Source organism: Hakea prostrata, chromosome 1, assembly GCF_041222555.1.
Source record: "Hakea prostrata isolate BN-2017 chromosome 1, UWA_Hpros_2, whole genome shotgun sequence".
In the NCBI taxonomy this organism is placed as follows: Eukaryota; Viridiplantae; Streptophyta; class Magnoliopsida; order Proteales; family Proteaceae; genus Hakea; species Hakea prostrata.
This window is the reverse complement of record NC_142600.1, coordinates 29,363,844-29,384,429: the sequence shown is the minus strand read 5'-3', so window position 1 is coordinate 29,384,429 and position 20,586 is coordinate 29,363,844. Positions and strand designations below refer to the sequence as shown.

General features: G+C 36.6%; 1 protein-coding gene across 7 annotated transcripts; it reads right to left on the bottom strand.

Annotated features, from left to right (window-relative positions):
• Window positions 1-1,985: 1,985 nt before the first annotated feature.
• On the bottom strand, window positions 1,986-19,833 carry LOC149028668 (putative LRR receptor-like serine/threonine-protein kinase At1g06840). 7 transcript variants are annotated; one of them, XM_089138623.1, is made up of 11 exons: window positions 19,706-19,833; window positions 7,134-7,576; window positions 6,965-7,036; window positions 4,877-5,187; window positions 4,684-4,755; window positions 3,821-3,895; window positions 3,211-3,279; window positions 2,973-3,041; window positions 2,615-2,686; window positions 2,403-2,489; window positions 1,986-2,217 (listed from the first exon to the last, which is right to left on the bottom strand). In XM_089138623.1, the coding sequence occupies exons 4-11, from the start codon at window positions 4,972-4,974 to the stop codon at window positions 2,076-2,078; spliced, it is 684 nt and encodes a 227-aa protein (XP_088994749.1). In that variant the 5' UTR covers window positions 4,975-5,187; window positions 6,965-7,036; window positions 7,134-7,576; window positions 19,706-19,833; the 3' UTR covers window positions 1,986-2,075. The 7 variants fall into 7 exon arrangements, with proteins under 7 accessions (XP_088994749.1, XP_088994741.1, XP_088994764.1 ...); XM_089138615.1 differs by having other exon boundaries at window positions 7,505-7,576; XM_089138638.1 differs by lacking the exon at window positions 19,706-19,833 and having other exon boundaries at window positions 4,877-4,948; window positions 5,044-5,187; window positions 7,505-10,771.
• Window positions 19,834-20,586: the final 753 nt, after the last annotated feature.

Sequence of the window (20,586 nt, the reverse complement as noted above, 5' to 3'; positions counted from 1 at the left end):
AGAAAGGAAATGTGCCACTAACCACACCTATCAAACAATCGACCTGTGGGTAAACTTGTTCAAGACAAGACTTACAATAAATAGATAAACAAATTGCACCAATTAAACCCACTTGAACAAGGAGACAAATGACAACCCAGATACACCCAAAGTGACCCTTCATTATACAAGGTCACCGCTCAAAATAGCAGCTCGAAAAATTTAAACTAACCATTCTCTCTACAGATTTACCAATTGAAATGAGAACCATTAAGACACTCTAAAAGTTTACCCAAATGCATCAATTTTATGCAAAGACACGTAAAGGTGCTAGTGTAATTGGATTTCGGATTCCATTTACAACAATAATAGAGTACCATATGACCTAGTGAAAACCATGACAATAGTTTTGGATGTACAATATAGATTCCAACCTCGTTGTCCAAAAGAGATGTTGAACTGATTATAAGTTTCTGAAGCATGGCTATGTTTTGGTTTTTCGATCCAGGTTAACCATTGCATTCCTTCCTATGCTAGTGCATCTTCATGAAGATCAACTTGATTTTCTAATCAACTTCTTTGGGGGTAAAGGATCATCAACCTGGGGGTAAAGGCACCAGCCCTCCAAATGTGGCTCAGGATTTTGATGAGTCAAAAATGCCTCCAGAGAAGACAAGTCAGTTTGGTGGGAGTGATATCGTAGAAGAGGCATTGCTTCCTTATTTCCAGGTGGTTTTATATGTTTCTTTTTCATTGTACAGTCTACTAATTGTCTGCACCTACCGCTTGAGAATATTGAATCATTGGTATTATGACTAGTATTTGTTGTCTATATTTGGAGTTCCAATATCCATTCCACACATTAGTGTCATTATTTGACTTACAAACTTACAGTTACCTTGCATTGATCAGGAATCCTTGTTTGATCAAGAAAAACATTAATGTCTATACTTACAGTTGAAGGCTAAAAGAACAACAACATTAAACCCCTCCACAACCCCACAAAAAGGTAAAACAACAAATACTAAAAGAAACCGACCAAATCAAGTTATTACAGAGCATTTTTCATCTTTAATCAACGACCAAATCAGGGGTTTCGACCACATCATCAGGAATTTCCATGGTAAGGGTTTTATGAGTTGGTTATTACCTTTTTGAAAGAAGAATCGCAGAGACGAGACGAGACGAGACGAGACGAGACAATACCAGAATCTGAAATCGATTTCTCTAAATCGCAGATGGAGCTTCTCCGCCGCTTCTTCTTCTTCTCCGCGCTTCTTCTTCTTCTCCGCTCTTCTACTTCTCCTGCTTCTTCTTCTTCTCCGCCGCTTCTTCTTCTTCTCCGCTTCTTCTTCTTCTCCGCCGCTTCTTCTTCCTCTTCGATCTCAACTAACGATGCTTCTTACGGAAGCTTCGGAGTAGCCAAAAAACCAAAAACACCTAACCAAAGGTCTTCTTCTTCTTCTCTCCTCGCGATTTCTCTCGTAACTTCAGATCAGCCAACAACGAAACAAAATGAAAATGAAATGAAATGGGCGGGTTGGTTTTTAGCTTCGGATATTTGTTACGATTTTGAACTGGTTGTATATACGGTTACCGTACAACCGTATATACGTATAGGTTGGTAGTATGGAATACACCATTAATAACATATACTATACTCAAATAACCGCCCAGATGGACCGGTTGGTTTGCATCAGACCGAACCGAACAGATGGAACTCTGTTCACACGGTAAACGTATATAGGTAAAGGGTTTTTTTCATTATTTAATGAGAAGGATCATCCGGGCCGCCGGTTAGGCGGGCGGCCCCCCCCCCCCCCCCCGCGCTCCCCCCCCCCCCCCCACCCCCCATTTTTTTTTTTTTTCCCCCCCCCCCCCCCCCCCCCCCCCCCCCCCCCCCCCCCCCCCCGCCCCCCCCCCCCCCCCCCCCCCCCCAAACCCACCACCCCAACCACCATTCTTTTCTTTTTATTCTCTTTTTTTTTTTTTTTTTTTCTATTATTTTCAGTACTGTTCTAACCTGTTTTGGGTCTGCTACAAAGCCCAGATTATTGTTACTTAGGATTTAGTAAGCAGCTTTGAAGATGCTTGGCTCAAAGTGAATTACAGTTCAATCGCAACATAAAGAAGACTGAGTCATGCAGATAATAAATCCAGTTGCAAATCCTGATGGTGACATTTGGAGGGACATCAAGACTGCCAGAAATATTTGTCAGTTCATTATTCTGGAAATCCCTGGAAAAAGAAATGCAAATACCAAGTTTCAGCAAGAGTTCTAGTCAACATCAAGTGTTAATACATGATTGTGTAACACATGGGACCTTGATTCTTGGTAATATACAGAAGACACTAACATCAAAGAGAAGAGAAAAGGCAGCGGCAGAGAAAGAGAAGTGTGCTTTGTGGTATAGAAGTTTTACAAAGTAAGTGTTTCAGTATGACTGGAATTCCCATTTTGCCAGATAGTGGATGAAACAGAACCATTCAATGAGTTATTTTCTAATGACCTGCAACAAGAAGTGAGTTACTAAATAAACCCAGATAAATAAGCTATTTGAACTATGAGCTGTAAATGATGTCAACAAATATTACTAGACTAAATAAAGGAAAAGAAGATCCGAAGTATACTCACAATATCTGGAGATGAGGCAGACCCGAAAAGTTACTAGGAATAGGTCCATGAAGATTGTTGTGTGACAGATCACTGCACAAATTATCCATATAATTTCTTGTTTGTATTAAGTCAAGGAAATCTTAGTGGTGTCATTGTCAAAAAAAGACTCCTTCAAATTAGGGGCACTTTGTATACCAATGGATTATTAGAAAGGTAGCAGTTTCACCAAAAGGGTTACCAATGGGAAAGTTACTTTATCTGTTGATGGATGTTCAAGTCATATGGGTCTTTGCTTGGTTCCAATCTTGACTTATTGCACAATACATTACGTGACTTCAGATGGATCATATTTTTCATGAGAGGAAATCATACTTACATGGTGGTAATATTGTTGGAAAGCCTATTTGATGGTATAGACCCATTAAGTTGGTTGAAGGCAAGATCTCTGAAATGTGCTTGTCACCAGCAGAACAAATTCACCCATTAGAACTAAAGCATGATAAGAATATGTGAATATGGTGAACATGAACCACAACTTACCCCTAGAAACAAAATTTTGCATCTATATAATTTAACATAAATAAATAAACCAACAATGATACCAGTGAACTTACAAATAGTCAAGGTTTGGTATACTGCTTAGGTCTGGAATTGGTCCTTGTAAGCTGCAGTTCCTGAGACTCCTGAAAACTCAATGGTAAAAATTAAAAACTTCCACCACAACCTGAAAGCTTGGTTTCGGTGACATGAGAGGAATATGCACATTTTTCTGTGTCATTCCAAATGCATATAAAGCATCCATAACTTCGTATGAGAGATAATGGTCAGTATAAAGGCAAAACTCCATTAGTTTGAAGATAAGTGTTGTGTTTGTCTAAGGTGTGATCTGAAAGCCATGACATCGTGTTACAATCCATAACACAAAAACAGAGTTGACTGAGTAAGCAGATCATAGGAAAAATCCATATCCAGTCCATCGTAAATTCAGGGTAAAGAAAAAAAATCTGGGGATATGTTCAACATACTTTGGCATGGTCACTGAAAAGTAGGAAGGAGAAACAAATTTTTTGTATTAACAGCAAAAAAATCTCTAAATCTTATTCTCTGTGAATATGTAAGTTCAAGAGCCTGACCTATCTTAAATGTTTCAACTAAAGCAAAAAAATAAAAAAAAAAAGATATAAATAAAAACCAAATTTACAAGGCATTGAAAAAAGAACTTACAATTTCAACAGTTTTGTCATGTTACGGTAAGAAGCTGGAATTGTGGCCCCAGGAAAATGGTTGTTGTCAAGTTGACTGCACAAGAATGTATAGATATATTACAGAATAAGGAAGTCATGAAAGTTATCCAGAAGAGTAATCATGCATCTGAACAATGAAGCAAATTTAAAATTCCATCATACAGCATAATGTCTGCAAGAGAATGGGCCTGCCGATAGAGCAGGGTAGAAAGCCGACAACTCAGTACCCTGGGAACATGGGTGCCGCAGAGCTTCTTCAATTTTTGTTTTTTAATAGACGAAATTCTATTTCCTACCCATGAGTAGCATCTTGTTTTGATTGATGAAAAAGAGAGTTACTTTATCTTCCTCTTATGGCATGGTATTTAATGTCTCACATATTGATAAATGAAGGAGATGAGTAAATACAATTGTAGCTCAATCCTTATTATAATGTCAGAAAATGCAATATATTGATGTACAATAAGATAGTAAAATAAGATGAACAAATATTTTATAGCCTTTATTGCAAAATTAATGCAGAGCAAACAATATCAAAACAAAAATATTGCTACATTTCCTGGCATATCAAGAGCTAACCATGATTTCTTATAGTGGCATATTTCCCAAGAAAGAAATCCCAGTATTTCAACAAATATTGAAAATTAATAAATTTTGAGATATCTTTAGTGTTGATTCTCTACAAGACTAACTACACTTCTCACTGCTCGCAACTTGCTTTCCGTTTAGAAAAATGAGAATAATAACTAAAAGACAGTCAATAGTTGTCTAAAATTGCAAAGCAAAGAAAAATAAAAAATGAGTCTAGAATGTTCAAGGAATTATATAAAATAAGGTTCATACATAATAAGCAAGTTTGGCAGTTCAGAGAACTCTGCTGGAAGATATCCCGATAAGTTGTTGTTATCAAGAAGGCTGCACAAGATTCAGTTGATAGCAACAGAGTTAAGACTAAGGGACCCAGTCTTAAGACTTGTAATGATAAAAAGAGAATGAAGAACTTGAAGTGATAAATGAGGAGAAGCATAAAATTTACAAGTGAACGAGACTTGGTAATCTGTGAAGCTCAGGGGGGATTTGTCCACTAATTGAATTATTGTTCATGTGGCTGCATGAGACACCAGAAATCATCATAATGGAAAAGAGAGATTAGGTAACTAAAATAGTGATATAAAATTAAAGTTACAGCATAAAACCACTGACAAGTGCCTTGTTTTGTTCAAGTAAGCAAAAGATTTAGGCAATGGTCCTGATATTTGATTCTGGTCTATTTGTATTCTGTCCAATTGAGGAAGATAACCAAGCTAGTCAGCCAGAGGTCCCGTTAATTGGTTTCCATTCAAAACCCTGCAAAAAAAAAAAAATGCACTAGCAGATCAAATATGAGAATTCAAGACCAGGAGTTTCATTTCTTTTTTCACTTTTTTCTGCCAACCACGTGTAAAGTCCGGAGAAGAAAATCAAAGCAATAAATTATATTCTTGAGGAACTAAGTCTTCACATAAACCAGTTAACACATAATAAAAATGGTGAAAGGTTTCCTGCTCTGCACATCTGCTTGTGCCACACATAATGGTGATGGCAATTCAGTCCTAACTCCTACAGATAATTGGGAAATCATTTGGGTTGACCATGTGTCAAAATTCAACCTCAAGTTCAGCCTGTACTACCATATATGTCCATCATGCACCATTCGCAAATCCAATATTTTCTAATGCTTTGTTTTGCCAATTGGGAAACTCAGTTCTGGCTGGACATGACATGTGACCTAACCTAAGAGTCCACCAGTCCCAAAATTTCAACACTAACAAATCTGCATGTGGAATATATTGTGTGCAGACCAGGAAACCTCAGCCCATAAAAGATACGTACAGCAAATCTGCGCAAAAAAATTAAATGTAACAACCTAGTGTCATGATTTTGTCACATGGTGACACTTCTCTTGCCACATTGTGAACTTGGATGGGTGTGTTAAGAATATTTAAAGGATCACTATTTTGTTGACATTAAGATGGAAGAATCAGCCAGGATTGATCCAGCCAATTATAGCCGAAATCACTGATCTTATCTTAAAGATTGGCTGCTATCAAGCTGAACCACGCAATTCAGATCAGAATAAGTCTTTTACATCCTAGACCGTTTATTCATGTGAAAGGATTCCACAAATAGCTCAAGGGGTAAGTCTAAGCCTGAAAGGAGGATGGTACAAGTTCAGAAAAGAGATTTGAAGTTTATAAAATTACATGAATTCCATTTCAGTGTCATGGAATTTAATGGCATTTCTGTAAATTCCTGCCAATCTAAACCTACTTTTAAGTCATTTCCCCTACTTTTTTGGGGCTAAAGTTGACCAGAGTAATGGTGTTGTGTCCTTCACTGAAACAAACCTTGGTTTCACAGGGAACCGAGACGAAACCTTAAGGGAGTTGGCAAAATTCCAAGATTCTTACTGGTTTCAACAAGATATTTCCAAAAATTTGATAGTTTTAACCAGTAAATACCAAGTTTTTTCTAATTTCAACAATCCCAGTTTCAGTAGTTATGACTTGTTTCAACAAGTTTTGGTAGTTTTGACCAGTCCATCACACGTCAAAATTTACCCAAAAAGTATCCGGTACCCTGGTTTCAGCCAGTTCGACCAAATTTCAGCTGGCCCGTGTAAACCTTAGTCAGCACTGAAATCTTTATCTATGATGTGCTCTTATCACATTGATCCACCCATATTTTCTATGTCAGAAGTCATTATGAATACCAAATGTAAAATCCAATGAATAGCCTGGTATTACTCATATCTGCTGATGTTTAATGACAATTATATGGCTGTGACATTCATTAGCTGGTCTCCTCAACTTCATGCTTCGATCAGCCTAATCTAGTAATCTGTATTGAGCTTTGGCACTGGATCAATCCCAGTATATTTGCCATACTTGGACAAAAAAAACTGGTCAAAACTCATACAGCTTGGCTTAACCCCAAAGTTAAGTATCTCTATGGATAAATTAATAACTTAGATTTTCATATATTAAATTCAAGTTCTGAAGGACTGGGTAAGCATTCAAAATTCAAATAGTAGTAACATACCAGAAAGTCTAACCACATATAAAAGAGTACTTATTTAACCTACAGGAGTATCAGTGTTTTGATATTGCCAATCTCCTTTGGTATGCTCCCACCAATTTGGTTCCACATAAAGTCTCTTCCAAAACCAAAAGAAATAGAAAATTGATTAGTACAATAAGAAAATCAGCAGTTTTGAAATAAACAAGTATGCAGAGCATAGTTCAAAAACTCACTGAAATTTCACTAATATTGGTACTTTCAAGATGATGCAGGAGTGAAACCAAAATCAGCAGTGTTTCGATGAAACTTTACTAATTTGGTCAAAATCTTGCTCATTTTGGTGAACAAAATGCACTGTTTTGTTGAAATTTTGGTCATTTTGGAAATTTGTTCGCAAAATGTCCAAGCAAAATTCATGGGAAAAATACCTGCCTTGACAACAATTTGGTACTTCACTCTTTTGAGTCTGACCGAAATGGCCTAATGATATGAGATTCTGAACTATGATGCAGAGCAACAACCATGTGCAAATACATATATCCACAATGTCAAAGTTGAAACTAGCTATTTTGCAGATTATGGTTTAAGATGCGTTGTGCCTCACAAAATTTCCATGTATGACAATTGACCAAGCTCAGGTGCTAATGTTCCAGAAAGATTCATATTTAAAAGTTGTCTGCAAAAACAAATAAGAACAAATGAGCGACAATAGCAATATTTAATAGTTCGAATATGCTCTATTGGAAAAGAGAAGTTACAGTACAAATAAATAAACGATCTATTCTTAAAGGAGAACTTTCCCAATTTTTGAAGTTATGCTGCATCCATGCAATCACTTGTTAGCATGGAAAAAATCAAAGATTGAATCTGGATGATATGTATGCCACAATCAAGCACAGTTGATTTCTATGCAGAGAAAATAGAATATATTTCTCATCCCCTAGGAAAATTCTCTTTCTTTCAAAGATTTGTGAATACTCACACACAGTTATTGGCTGTACGTTTAACAAATCACTGACTTTCAAAGTTCTAAACTTCACATAAAACTAGTATGCACATGCTCTTCTTGCTAATTCCATCAGAACATGAGGGGTCAAAACATGTTTCAGCACTCTAACCAAAGTCTACATGCAGTCAAATATAGCATATTAGACATTAGTTAAGAATTCAACTAGAAAACAGAACTAGGTTTCCATGATTTATCCACTATTAAGATTAGAGCTAATCCTCTTTGCCTGCCTACATTATATCAAGAACTGTAACAACAATTTTACAAAGCATCCCAAACCATAAGCTCAAAATTCAACTTTTGAAATAGGTTCTTACTCTGATATAGAAGAAATATGATGACATCAAGTAAAAGCTCACCAAGATAAATGAATAATCAATTACTGTCCCCCTCATCCACAGAGACAAATTAAAGCAGCCGCCTTAGAAACAAAATATAAATGTCACCCATCCATTATGAGAGGTAGCCAGTCATAGTTCATTCAGTAATGGAACCTAATCACCATATTTGAAATTTCAATGACATCCCGGCTACTTATTTACCATATAATCCTGCACAGTTCTCAAAATTTTCAGGGATGTAGAAGATTCTCTTTTCTATATGCATATAACATATTCTGCTACCTCAACTATTTTCTTACATTATGTTTTATAGAGGGTTTTTACTTCAAATTCAAGAAGCATTTCTTTGAGGGGCAACAAACTTGTGAGTATGTAAAAACATTTCAAAATGCCTAATTTTGTAAAAATCCTTTAATGCAGCACTATACCAGAAAATATCCAGTTCCAAAGTTGAACCCTACTTGACAAAATTTATTGGATACAGTACAGCACTCTAGAAATTTGTGCTCAGTCTCTCCAAAGAATTGGCAAATCATAGAAACCTCAAAGAGGAGATATGAATCCGCCAGAATAATGTTCATCTTGCTCTCACATCCTCTGACAAGAGACACACCCTGAGATGGAAAACTAGCAGAAGTGTCTTCATCAATCAAACTGGTAACACAGTAAAATAAGATATCACATGCCTTTGTTAAGAAAGTTAGGTTGACTTTAAAGTCTAGATCAAAATAAGGCTTGCATGGGATGCTTTTTCTGGAATCTAGGCTGTCGAGTACCATTTAAGAATTTACCTGGCTGCTATAGTAAAAGATTTTCCAGTTTGGAGGATTGTACCTTGCTTTTGAATAGGGTGACTGTTTCATCTTAAATGACACTCCTATCTGTTTTTTATAGATAAAAAATAAAGCAAACTTCAATCAAACATAAATTTCCACAACCTCAAAGCAATTTAATCTTATTATACCTTTGGGAGGAGGCAAAACTGAAAATCAAAAAGAATGAAAATGAAAAGAGAAGCCTTCATAGTCAAAATCTAAGTGAACTCATGCCTATAAGTTCCACAAAATAAGCAGGTAGGTAGGAATTATGCTATTCACACGACTAAATAAACTCTGGACTACGTCCATTCAGATCTGTGGGGGTCATCCAAAGTTCCTTCAAAGGGGACCGGTTTCAGGTACTTGTATTCATGATTATTCCAGGAAGGTCTGGGTCTACTTCTTGAAGCACAAAAATGAAATATTTATTACTTTCAAGCAATGGAAAATTTTGATCAAGAAGCAGATTCGGAAGAAAATTAAAAGATAAAGAACCGACAATGGCCTAGAATTCTGTGAATGAGACTTCAATGAATTCTATAAGAATGAGGGAATTAAAAGACACCATACAGTTGTGAAGACACCTTAACATAATGGAGCTGTAAAGCATATGAACAGAACCTTGTTAGAAAAGGCAAGGTGCATTTATCAAATGCAAGTCTTCGCAAGGAGTTTTTGGGCAAAAGCAAAAAACAAAGAAGCATGGTTGGCGTATAGATCTCCCTCACAACTATTGAGTGCAAAACTCTAGAGGAGGTATGGTCAGGTAAACCTATTGATTATAGTAATTTAAAAAATTTTACATGTCCTACTTATGCACATGTGAATGATGGGAAGTTGGAACCTAGAGCTAAGAAGTACATTTTTCTTGGGTATAGAGCTGGGGTTAAGGGATTTAGGTTATGGTGTCCTAATCCAAATAATCCTAAATTTATTATTAGCAAAGACGTAGCTTTGATGAGTCTGCTATATCGACTCTTAGAAAAGAAACTCATCCATAGTGATGAAAGTCAGAAAAATTCTGGGGAGAAGGTGGAGTTTGAAGTGGATCAAAGCACAATAAACTTTAGTTCAGCCGCCCACTGTTACTAAAGAAGGTGCTATAGAGAATCTAGAAGGAGTAAAGCATTGCCAGAAATAGGCCAAGGAGGAACATTAGGTCACCACAAAAATATGGGCATGCTGAAATTGTTGCTTATGCGTTGTCCGTTGCAAATACAATTGAAAACGGTGAACCTACAACATATTCAGAAGCTACTTCTTCAACTAATTCTTTGAAGTGGTTGTCGTCCATGAATGAGGAGATTGAGTCTCTTCACCAAAATCAAACATAAGAGCTTGTTAAACCACCTAGAGGGAAGAAAATTGTTAGTTGCAAATGGGTTTACCAAAAGAAAGATCCACCACAGATTATGGAGATGCTAGATACAATGCACGGTTAGTTACAAAAAGGCTACAATCAAATACAAGGAGTTGAATTTTAATGAGGTATTTTCACCTATTGTTAAGCATAGTTCCATTCGTTTTTTGCTTGCTTTAGTTGCAATGCAAATTTGAAGTTAAGAGCACCTTTATGTGAAAACTACATTCTTGCATGGTGAACTAGAAGAACAGATTTATATGCATTAGTCTCAGGGTTTTGTTGTAGAAGGAAAGGAGGACCAAGTTTTCTTGTTGAAAAAGTCTCTATAGGGTTTAAAGCAATCTCCCGAACTGTGGTATAAAAAGTTTGATTCTATTATGGCTACTTTAAGATACAGTAGGTGCAAGAATGACTATTTTGTATTTGTGTATACTTTAAAAAACTTTTTGATGGTTCATTCATATATTTGAATTATATGTTGATGACATGTTGATTGTTGTTGTTAGAGATATGGATGAGAACATCAAGTTGAAACAATGATTAAGCACCGAATTTAAGATGAAAAGACTTGGGGGCAACAAAAAAATTCTTGGCATGATAATCAAAAGGGATAAGAAGGCAGGAAAGCTTTGGCTATCTCAACAAAATTACATTGAGGAGGTATTGGTGCACTTTGGCATGAAAGATGCAAAACCTGTTAGCACTCCAACTGCATCTCACTTTAGATTTTCAGTTGTCCTATCACTTACACAGATGAAGAGGTGAATTTTATATCACGTGTTCCATACTCTAGTGCAATCGGTTCCATCATGTATGTTATGGTGTGTACTCGACCTGACATTTCACAAGCAATTAGTATGGTAAGTAGATTATTATGCCAGCAAAAAACTCATTGGGAAGGAGTGAAATGGATACTTAGGTATCTAAAAGGGACCTCTAGGGTGTGTTTGGAATTTGGGAGGAATGGTGACAGATTAACAGGTTATGTTGATTCAAACTATGCAGGTGATCTTAACAAAAGATCATTCACGCGATATGTGTTTAGGAAGGTTGTGTGATCAATTGGAAAGCTACTTTACAGGCTACAGTTGCATTATCTACCATAAAAGTAGAGTATATGGCGGTGACAAAAGCAATTAAAGAAGCTATTTGGCTTAGAGGCTTGATTGGAGAGCTCAGCACAGTTCAGGAGGTGACTATGGTCCATTGTGATAGCCAGAGTACTATTCATCACTTAACTAAAGATCAAATGTATCATGAGAGGACGAATGACACTGATGTTTGGAATCAATATGTCAAAGAGGTAGTTGCTGAAGTCAATATGCAAGTGTTGAAGATTGGTTCTGAAGACAATCCACCTGATATGTTGACAAGGCCTTTATATACTGCTGAGTTCAAGCATTGCTTGGACTTGATTAGAGTTGGTTGCATTAGAGCTTAGCCCATGATGGGGCTATTAAAGAAGATGAAGATTATTCAGTTTAGTGGGAAAATTCAGGTCAAGGTAGAGGTTTGTTATGTTATGACCCGAATTTTTGTACCCAATTTTGAAGATGGACCCACACCAACATATTTTGGTGAGCAACCCGAATGACTTGTTTTTGGAGATCTGTGGCCAAAGCGGAGGGCTTGGGTCGACTTATTTACCCAATTGGAGTCTATATATATGTATTTTATGTTCGCCTATCACATTATTAAGATATTTGGGATTTTCTGTTGGGGCTTTGGGTGAGAGTTATTGTAACGTCGTTCTTGGCAATAGGTTGTGAGATCTCCTTTTGTTCTTCTACATGGTGAAAAACTCTTCCTCTTCACCCGTGGACGTAGCACCGCATTGGTGTGTGAACCACATTAAATCTTTGCGAGTCTTCGTTTTGTTTCTATTTTGATTCACTATTTCATGGTGTTTGTTTTAACACCGACCAATGAGTTCATTATCCCTATAGCAGCTAGTTGAAATTCAGTTTCTATTTTTAGAAGTGACATCTCAGCATTGAGCCATCAACTTGGCCTGATATTTTAACGGATTGTTCCACACTAATAGACCTCCATTAATTGGAATAATGGGCCTATCCAATTACTTTTTACTTACATTGATTTTTGGTTAGAACCCTAGTTTCTCAGTCCTGCAATAATCCAGATGATGTCAAACAACATTGAAGGTTCACTCAGTCACAAAACAGCTTCTGTAACCAACGAATGGCACTGCTCAACAGGCTTAAGGCTGGTTTTGGTTTTGTAGGACTGGTGGATAGGCATAAAATTTGCGTTAAGTGAGGGACAAGAATGAGATAGTATAAAGATCCAGGGATTAAATAATATCAAGGGCGCAGCAGATTTAACCTCCACCAATTTCAAAAAAAGTGGACAGGTATCAGGTCTACAGCAGAATTACCGTCTGCTAATCTCAAAGTGGCAAGAAACCAGGGTTTCTAAAGACTTTTAGGGAGATTTCTTGTAGCAGATAATCAGCTGGATAGAATGGGTGAAAGTGGGATCAAGTGGGTGCCTTAGTCAAACGTATGCTTAAAAGATTAAAGGAAGTTGATGGCTAGAGTGGGCAGAAGGGGGTGATTGAATTAACAAGTAACACAACATAGGCATAAACCAGAGCAGCAGCAAAGGTATTTTGGTTGATGGAGAAGATTCTTTTGTAGCTAGATCACTAGTAAGGGATGAAGAACAGCTTAACGGAGACATCCTGGATGTCCCGCTGCAAGGTGGCAGCCAGATCATGCACCGGCTACTTCCTCCATGCATCAAACACCAAGAGAATAACTTCATCAGAAGTGTGCAAGCTGGACAGCATTGAGAACTGAAACCATGGGCTGCTTGCCGTCCTGGTTGTTCTAATATTAGAGAGAATGGCAAGGAAACATTTTGTAACTTAAGAAATTTGGTCCTTGCTTGGTTCACAAAACACAATCAGTTTCTAAACTGATGTGACCTAATTACTGATGACTACTACTTACAAAATCAAAACTAAAAAGGTTGAACCAAGTGCCGAAGGCTTCCACATGGTTCCGCCCAAGCAGAGTTGAAAGGGGCATTTTTCCAACGTAGTCTTACCTGAACAAATTTTCTGAGAGGCTTTTTCAATACCTTGACCTCAGGCTACAACTGTAGTCCTCCTAAAATGAAATAGGAAGCACAAATATTAACTTGGTCCACATAAATTGACCATAACATAGACTAAAAGCATCTGAACCAAGCAGTTCATTGGTTCACACATGACCCAAAACATAAAAATACAACAAAACCCATGTAGAACCTGGTCCAAATTGTGGCTCCTTCTACTGTGACTGTACCCTTGTCTCCGCATCATCAGTGTTGGTCTTGTGTATATTTCCTATGGTCAAGTATGAGACCTGAGTTTTATTAACTTGTGTCCAAGGGTCTACATACTCTAGCGTCAAGAATCAGACCTGAGTTTTCGTTAACTTGCTAAGTTTCCAAGGGTTTGCACATCCTGACATCAACCTTATTCCTAAAATGTCGATCTGGTACAGGTGATCAGAAATAAAATCTTGATTTTGCAGTCATGAGAAAAATTAAACATATAAAATGAAATACACCTTCATAGTGGCCATGACATTCAGGAGTTGCACAAGTCAGTATAGCAGTACAGGAATGAAAATATAATTAATCAAGTAGACTTACAGGAATGAAAATATAATTAATCAAGTAGACAGCAAAAACATAATCTCAAAAACTCAAGATGAATATGGATCTAGAAAATGCCTTATTAAATCTTAAGGTTAAAAACAACATGCTTTCTCAGCATGAATATGTGGCAACATGCACAAGACAAAGTTGAAAATAGAGTAATCCAGAAGAAAGTACCAGTCAGAACTCCAAAAGACAACTAACAGCCACCAGTGTAAGACCATATGTTTGGTTGTCAGGAAAGTGAAAAATGGGCAAAAAAGACAGAAAAATACATAATAAAACAAAAGTTATGATGACACCAGCAAGTTTAGCTTTCTCTCTCCTCTTTTTCAAGACATAAAGTTTGTCTTCCTGTCTATTCTTGCTGACCAGATATACCCTAAGCGACAGAGCTTTGTCTTAGACGAGGACAATGAAGACAAGCACATTTATTTCAGTTTAGAAATCTACAATAATAAATCAATACACAAAGCAGTTTAGTATGTTATCTTCTTTAATAGGGCTCAGTCAATAAGACTGCACTATATTAGGAAGGGGTGCAGCAGGGAAAATCAAAGAAACAACAAAAAACAACCCCTTAGACAAACCGGTACTCGCTTGAATCAAGTTGAAAGAGACATGAGAAAGATTTTCCTTTACTGAATTGCAGGGCCTGATACTTGAGTGAAATAAGGACACTAACTGCATGGCATCTATGCAAGGTTCATTCACTTGCCAGAGCCTTACAGCACCCAAATACAAAGAATAAATTTTCAGGGGCCTCCAACAGAATCCCTCAAACCTTTAGCTCCTCGGTCCTTCAAACTTTAACCAATTTCAGCCAAATGATGGAAACTGTAGAAGCCAAATCTCCAGCTGATTGCTTATATACACACTGAATTTTCTGTTCTCTTTTTTAACCCCTTAACCTGCTTCACCTGTCCAGAAAAGACACTGTCCTAACCTCCACAACCTCTACTGTCTTCTATTCAATTTTCACTGAAATCTGAACTTCACAAGTACAGTTTCGAAGTATCCTACATGAAGTAGAAGTTACAAAAACATATTCAGAACTAACCCATCCTCTACTTCCTCTAGCAGACCAATTGTTTTCTTTTTCAATCATGCCTTTGTTGTCACTGCAATTGAGTTGCACATGAATTTTACATCAACATGGTACTTAGGCTTACCCCATGATTTCCAGCCATCAGGGGCTTCTTATAGTAGTTTCTTTAGCAGTAGTAACTCTAAATGGATTTCAAATCTAACCATAAGGGTTTAGTTGTTATTTGATATAACTTCCTTTCTCTATTACCTGATCCTGGATAAACAACAAGAAGTTTCCTACTATAAAAAAAAGAGAGTTAAGTATTTGCGAGACAAGAACAAACACAAATTGAAGGAAGGTTAAGGGAGAGAAGAGTAAAGCCACCTTTAGAACCCAGATATAAAAGCACATATCCAGCTTGAAGCTAAAAAGAAAGTCATCAAAATCAATCAACCCAAATAAGCAAAAGAAGTGGGCAGTTCATACCCTATAATTTAATCAAGATGTAAGACCAACAATAACAAGGCAACCCCATCAACAACTATCCCATCTCTTCATCTCTTTTTTTAACTTTGGGAGGGGGATGCCCATTCTTAAAGAAGCATTAAATCCACTGTCCTCCCCTAACAACCTGCCTACTGAAGATAAGGTTCATATGATACAACCCTTGGATCAAGGTCAGCAAGAACCCAGGAAAGACCACTTCATTCTAGATCTTTTTCAGGAAGTCAAATAAATCAAAAATAATAGTGCCAAAACACTTCCCACCAATAACAAATCTAGACTAAAAAATGATCCATTAAAAAATCACCTTTATGAGATTAAACAAGTCTAGATATTATCATGGTAAATAGTGAGTGGCGACCATCATATACCTAGATGCAGACCACAGCAAAAATAAGACTTCAGTTACATTTTAGCATAACCTTTTCTTTTTTTTTTGCCCAAACATTTTAGCATAACCTAAGGAAGTGTAAGATTAGGCTAGTAATAAAACCCCAATTTAGAAATGATAACCAAACCTTATCCAAATTTGTGATATCTTAAATCAGAGGACAAAATAGAAAGATTAGTTGCATTCTTATATCAGATAACAAATCTCTCCAATTTCGGCGAACAAATAAATAACAGTAGGAACCAGAAGCAAGCTCATCACTGGAACCAGTAGTTGCAAAACATATGAAATTAAGCTTGAATATATTATTTTCATCAACATCAATTAGATTAAAGTTAATCCCATCCAAAAGAACCAGTGTGTAAAATTCGCAACTCTCAGTGTTAGTTTCTGTTTCAAACAAACTTTAAATTGGGAAGAACAATCAAAAAACCAGGGATGATTAACCTGAGTCACTCCATGACTACTTTAGCCCCAAGAGCCTTCATCTTCTCAATAATCTGCTCCCCTTCCTCCTTTGACACGCCTGTTTTGAACAACTGTGGCGTCTTCTCAACCAAATCCTTTGCTTCCTTGAGATCCAAATCCGTAAAACAACAAATTTCCACCCTTAGACATGGAGAAGCAACAAATTTCCACCTTTTTTTTTTTTTTGGGTAATAGGATGGAAATAAAATGGAGGAGTCTCATCAGCTTTGGTTTTTGCAATGGCGATGACAATGATTTCCTAGAGACTTTAGATGAATTGGTGTAAATGCCTGAGTTATAATTAGCTACTGGTTGAACTCCCAATCACCTACTAGTTAAGAAGTCGAGACATACGATTGCAAGTATACGATTGCAAGTATATGGTATGTCCTTAGGAAATAGATACATCTCATGTTATGATGTTATCTATCAATGTGTACATCATATTAACATTTACAATACTATACTACCATGATTCGTTACAGACACCCAAGGATATGGTATCTCATGAGTGTCTCTGCTCTACCTTAAACCTTCCCAAATTAAGCAATTTTACAACTTTTAACTAGCCTACATTACAAAAATAAAAAAAATTTATTGCAACAAGACAATTTGGTCTTAATAAAATATTTATATTTCTCATAATTTCATATTAGAAACCAGAATTAATTTCATAATTCCAAATTAAGGAATTAGCATTGTTGAATTAAGGATGAGCATATTGCTGGTTATTATATACAATCAAACTGCTACTCGATTACCAAAAAAAGAAAAAAGAAAAACTTTACTCAGAAAGAATGTAGCAAAAAGGTCTGAAAATCCTACTCCGCCCAACCGCTCCTTCATCTACCTAAACTCTAGAAGTCATATCTCCTCATCCCCCCACCAGAAGTCTTCCCCAGTTCTCATCAATCATCACCTTCCACCAGGGTTAGTGCCATGCAAGATTGTTAATGCTAATTATATAGTTCATGGATCAACCCATCTGCCTTTTAGATGCTAAAGATACGGATTTAGGGCTTGGAATTCATCATTCACTTGAGAAGATACAACTCAATTACCACTCATTCTCTCTATCTAGTCGTGCTTATTTGTTATACATCAATATACTATTTTTATCTTTTGATCTTATTATCCAAACGGAATGGCCTTTGATGATCTTGGAATTAGAAAGGGATGCAACAAGACAATAGCAATTTGAGTTTTGTTGAATTTTTTAGGATTTAGTCTTTCTAACTGAGACTTGTATGGTTCCTTTTATGGTGTAATCTCTTTCTTCTTTTTTCCCATTTAAATTTAATACAATCGATCTTTATTTAAAAAAAGAAAAAGAAAAAAAGAGAGAGAGATTATTTATTGTATAAAAGGTTGACAACCTAATTGGTGCATTGTAATATATGCATTGTAATATATTCAGGGAATTGTTAAGATAGAGAAGTTAGTGGCTAGTTGTTGATATATTCATGAATGTGGTCAAATTAATTACACTTGGTTAAGAGGCAGAGTTAAGTAGAGGGAATTTTCATTAATGATGAATTTGATTCTGTTTGTCCAAATAAAACAATTTGATGAAACAAATGAACATTGTAAAAGTCTGGAAGCCAATCAAGGAAAAAATAAAAGGGAACCTGTTCAATTGATAAAAACATAAAAGTACAAAAAAGAAAAGAAAAAAAAAATATGCCCCTCCTCAAAAGCTCTCTAAAACCCCTTCTTTCTACTAAAAAACCGGTGAGAACCATACAGGTTTATAAAAACATGAATTTGAAGCATTTAGGAAAATAGCCCCAATGCTATTATCTTTTAAGTGAAACACACCCAAATCATAACAAGCAGCTCTCTCACGTCTTCTTCTACGTCTTGTTGTTCTTGGTAGAAGATGTTCAAATTGGGAGGAACATGGAGGTTTATGTTGAAAGTGACCTGTAAAATATATAGAGTTTCCTTCAAATCCTGGATAGTCGAATGCCGAGACAGAAATACCAGTACTTGTGTCAATAAATAACATTTGATCGCCCAAGTCTTCAACCTTAATCCAGCACTGGTGTGGTAGATCTAACTTATATACCTTGAACATAAAAGTTGTTGGAAGATAAACATGACCCTGACGCATGACTTTGGTCCATCTTGCAACCACTAGCAACTCTCCGCAACATTCCACCAAATAAAGTGAACTATATCGACATCGACGATGATCCAATTGTTTCATCGGTGGAGGGGCAATGTTACAACTTAATTGTTCCATCAGTGGAGGGGCAATGTTACAACTTGTTTCCCTTGGTTGAGGAGATAACTTCAGAAGTACAAGATCAAAATTGAACTTAATCATATAGAATTTTCCTTGATAGACGATGAGGTCTCCATATACAATAGGTCCTGGTTCTCTAGGGTTGCATGTCAAGGGAGTCCATGCTCTATCTCCCGGTCTACAGAAGGCTAAAAGACGGCCCGAATAAATAGCTATGACCCAACAATCATCCCTTGCCAAAGAAGAAGGGTTTTCATCCAAACTGGAATCATTAGCAGCAGCAATAGAAGGAGACGACGACAACATAACTTTGGGAATATTATACGTTGGAAATAAAAGTAGATGAGGAATAGTAGATCCAGTTGGAAGTTCAATACGGATAAGAGTAAATGGATTCAGAAGGAACATCCTTCCGTATCCCCCATTACCCAACATTATCAACCAACCCCAGCTTGACCCACAACAGCGAGCATCACGGAATATTTCAGGCATCTTTAACCTAAAAACTTTGTCATGGAGGAGACTGAAAAACCCCCGATGAGGATAATCATGATAATCATGATAATCATGATGACACAGTGAACGATGATGATAAGGACAGTCTGACTCCATGTAGGAAAGCATGAGCCATGGTAATTGAGGTTTGAGGAGAAATTGATGATGCCGTCTTTTGTTGTTGTTGGCAGCAATGGTGATGGATTGCCATTCCCGGCACACAGAACCGAAACGATGGAAAGCCACCAAGTCTAATTTTTTTATTATCAGAATCTGAATTTCATCTGGAAGTAGGGCAACAGTATTAGTAGGGATGATACCATTATTCTCAACACCAGAATGGCAGTTTAGGGTTGAAACCTTCAACCGCTTACTAGTATTATTTAAAGTGAAAGCCATGCATATAAGCTAAGTTACAAAGAAAGACTGTGAGAGAGAGAAAGAAAAAAAACTACTGAATTAATTAGATTACCTGTACTCTGTATGGAGGGGAGTGGGATGTTGTTGAAGAAGAAGAAAGAAATCACCGGCTCCGCTCCCTGGGCTCTACCACCACCGTATTTTATACTTCTTGGTTCTAGGTTTAGACTCTCGCAACCCCTCCCCCTCCCCCCCCCTGTATATATATATTAAAATCTCTCCTTTCCTTTTTCGAGTAGGATTTAACTTCTTTAGTCTTTACCCATCTGGCTTTCCCACTTTTAATATGATTATGATTTTTAACAACACCTTTTTTTTTAATACCGCCCATTCAGACGAAACTTTCTTATCCATTTAATCAAAATCCAAACACCCTTAAGATATTTTTATTTTTATTTTTTTGTCAAAAAAAATAACTCCTCTTTTTCTCAAATTTCTAATAATTTTTTTTCGTTATCTTTTCCAAATGGTCCCATCATGGAAGAGTCTTTTTATCTCCACTCTTCTTTGGGTTCCACACTTCCACTTGCAACCTTCTCTATTTAAGGATGTCAATTCGGTGCGGTACTAATAAGGTATCAATACCATACTGAATTTCAAAACCAAATATGGAAACTATACCATACCAAATTTATACGATACAGTATAAAAATTGTATTTTGCGGAATCGTACTATAGGATTTCAATGCAAAAACGGTGCTTATAAACAATGTAAATATGGTATAATTTCGGTACGAAATAAAACATTCTTCTCAATATAATTTTTTCCTTGCATATGTAAATATCTCAATAGCCAATTCAATTGAAGTTTAATGCATTTCCATCAGACTAATGTCACTAACCATGTCTACTAAATCAACATAACGTTAAAAATAAAAGCCGGTAAACTAAGATATGACCGTACACAAAATGTTTCAGTTTAGACTTAAAGAC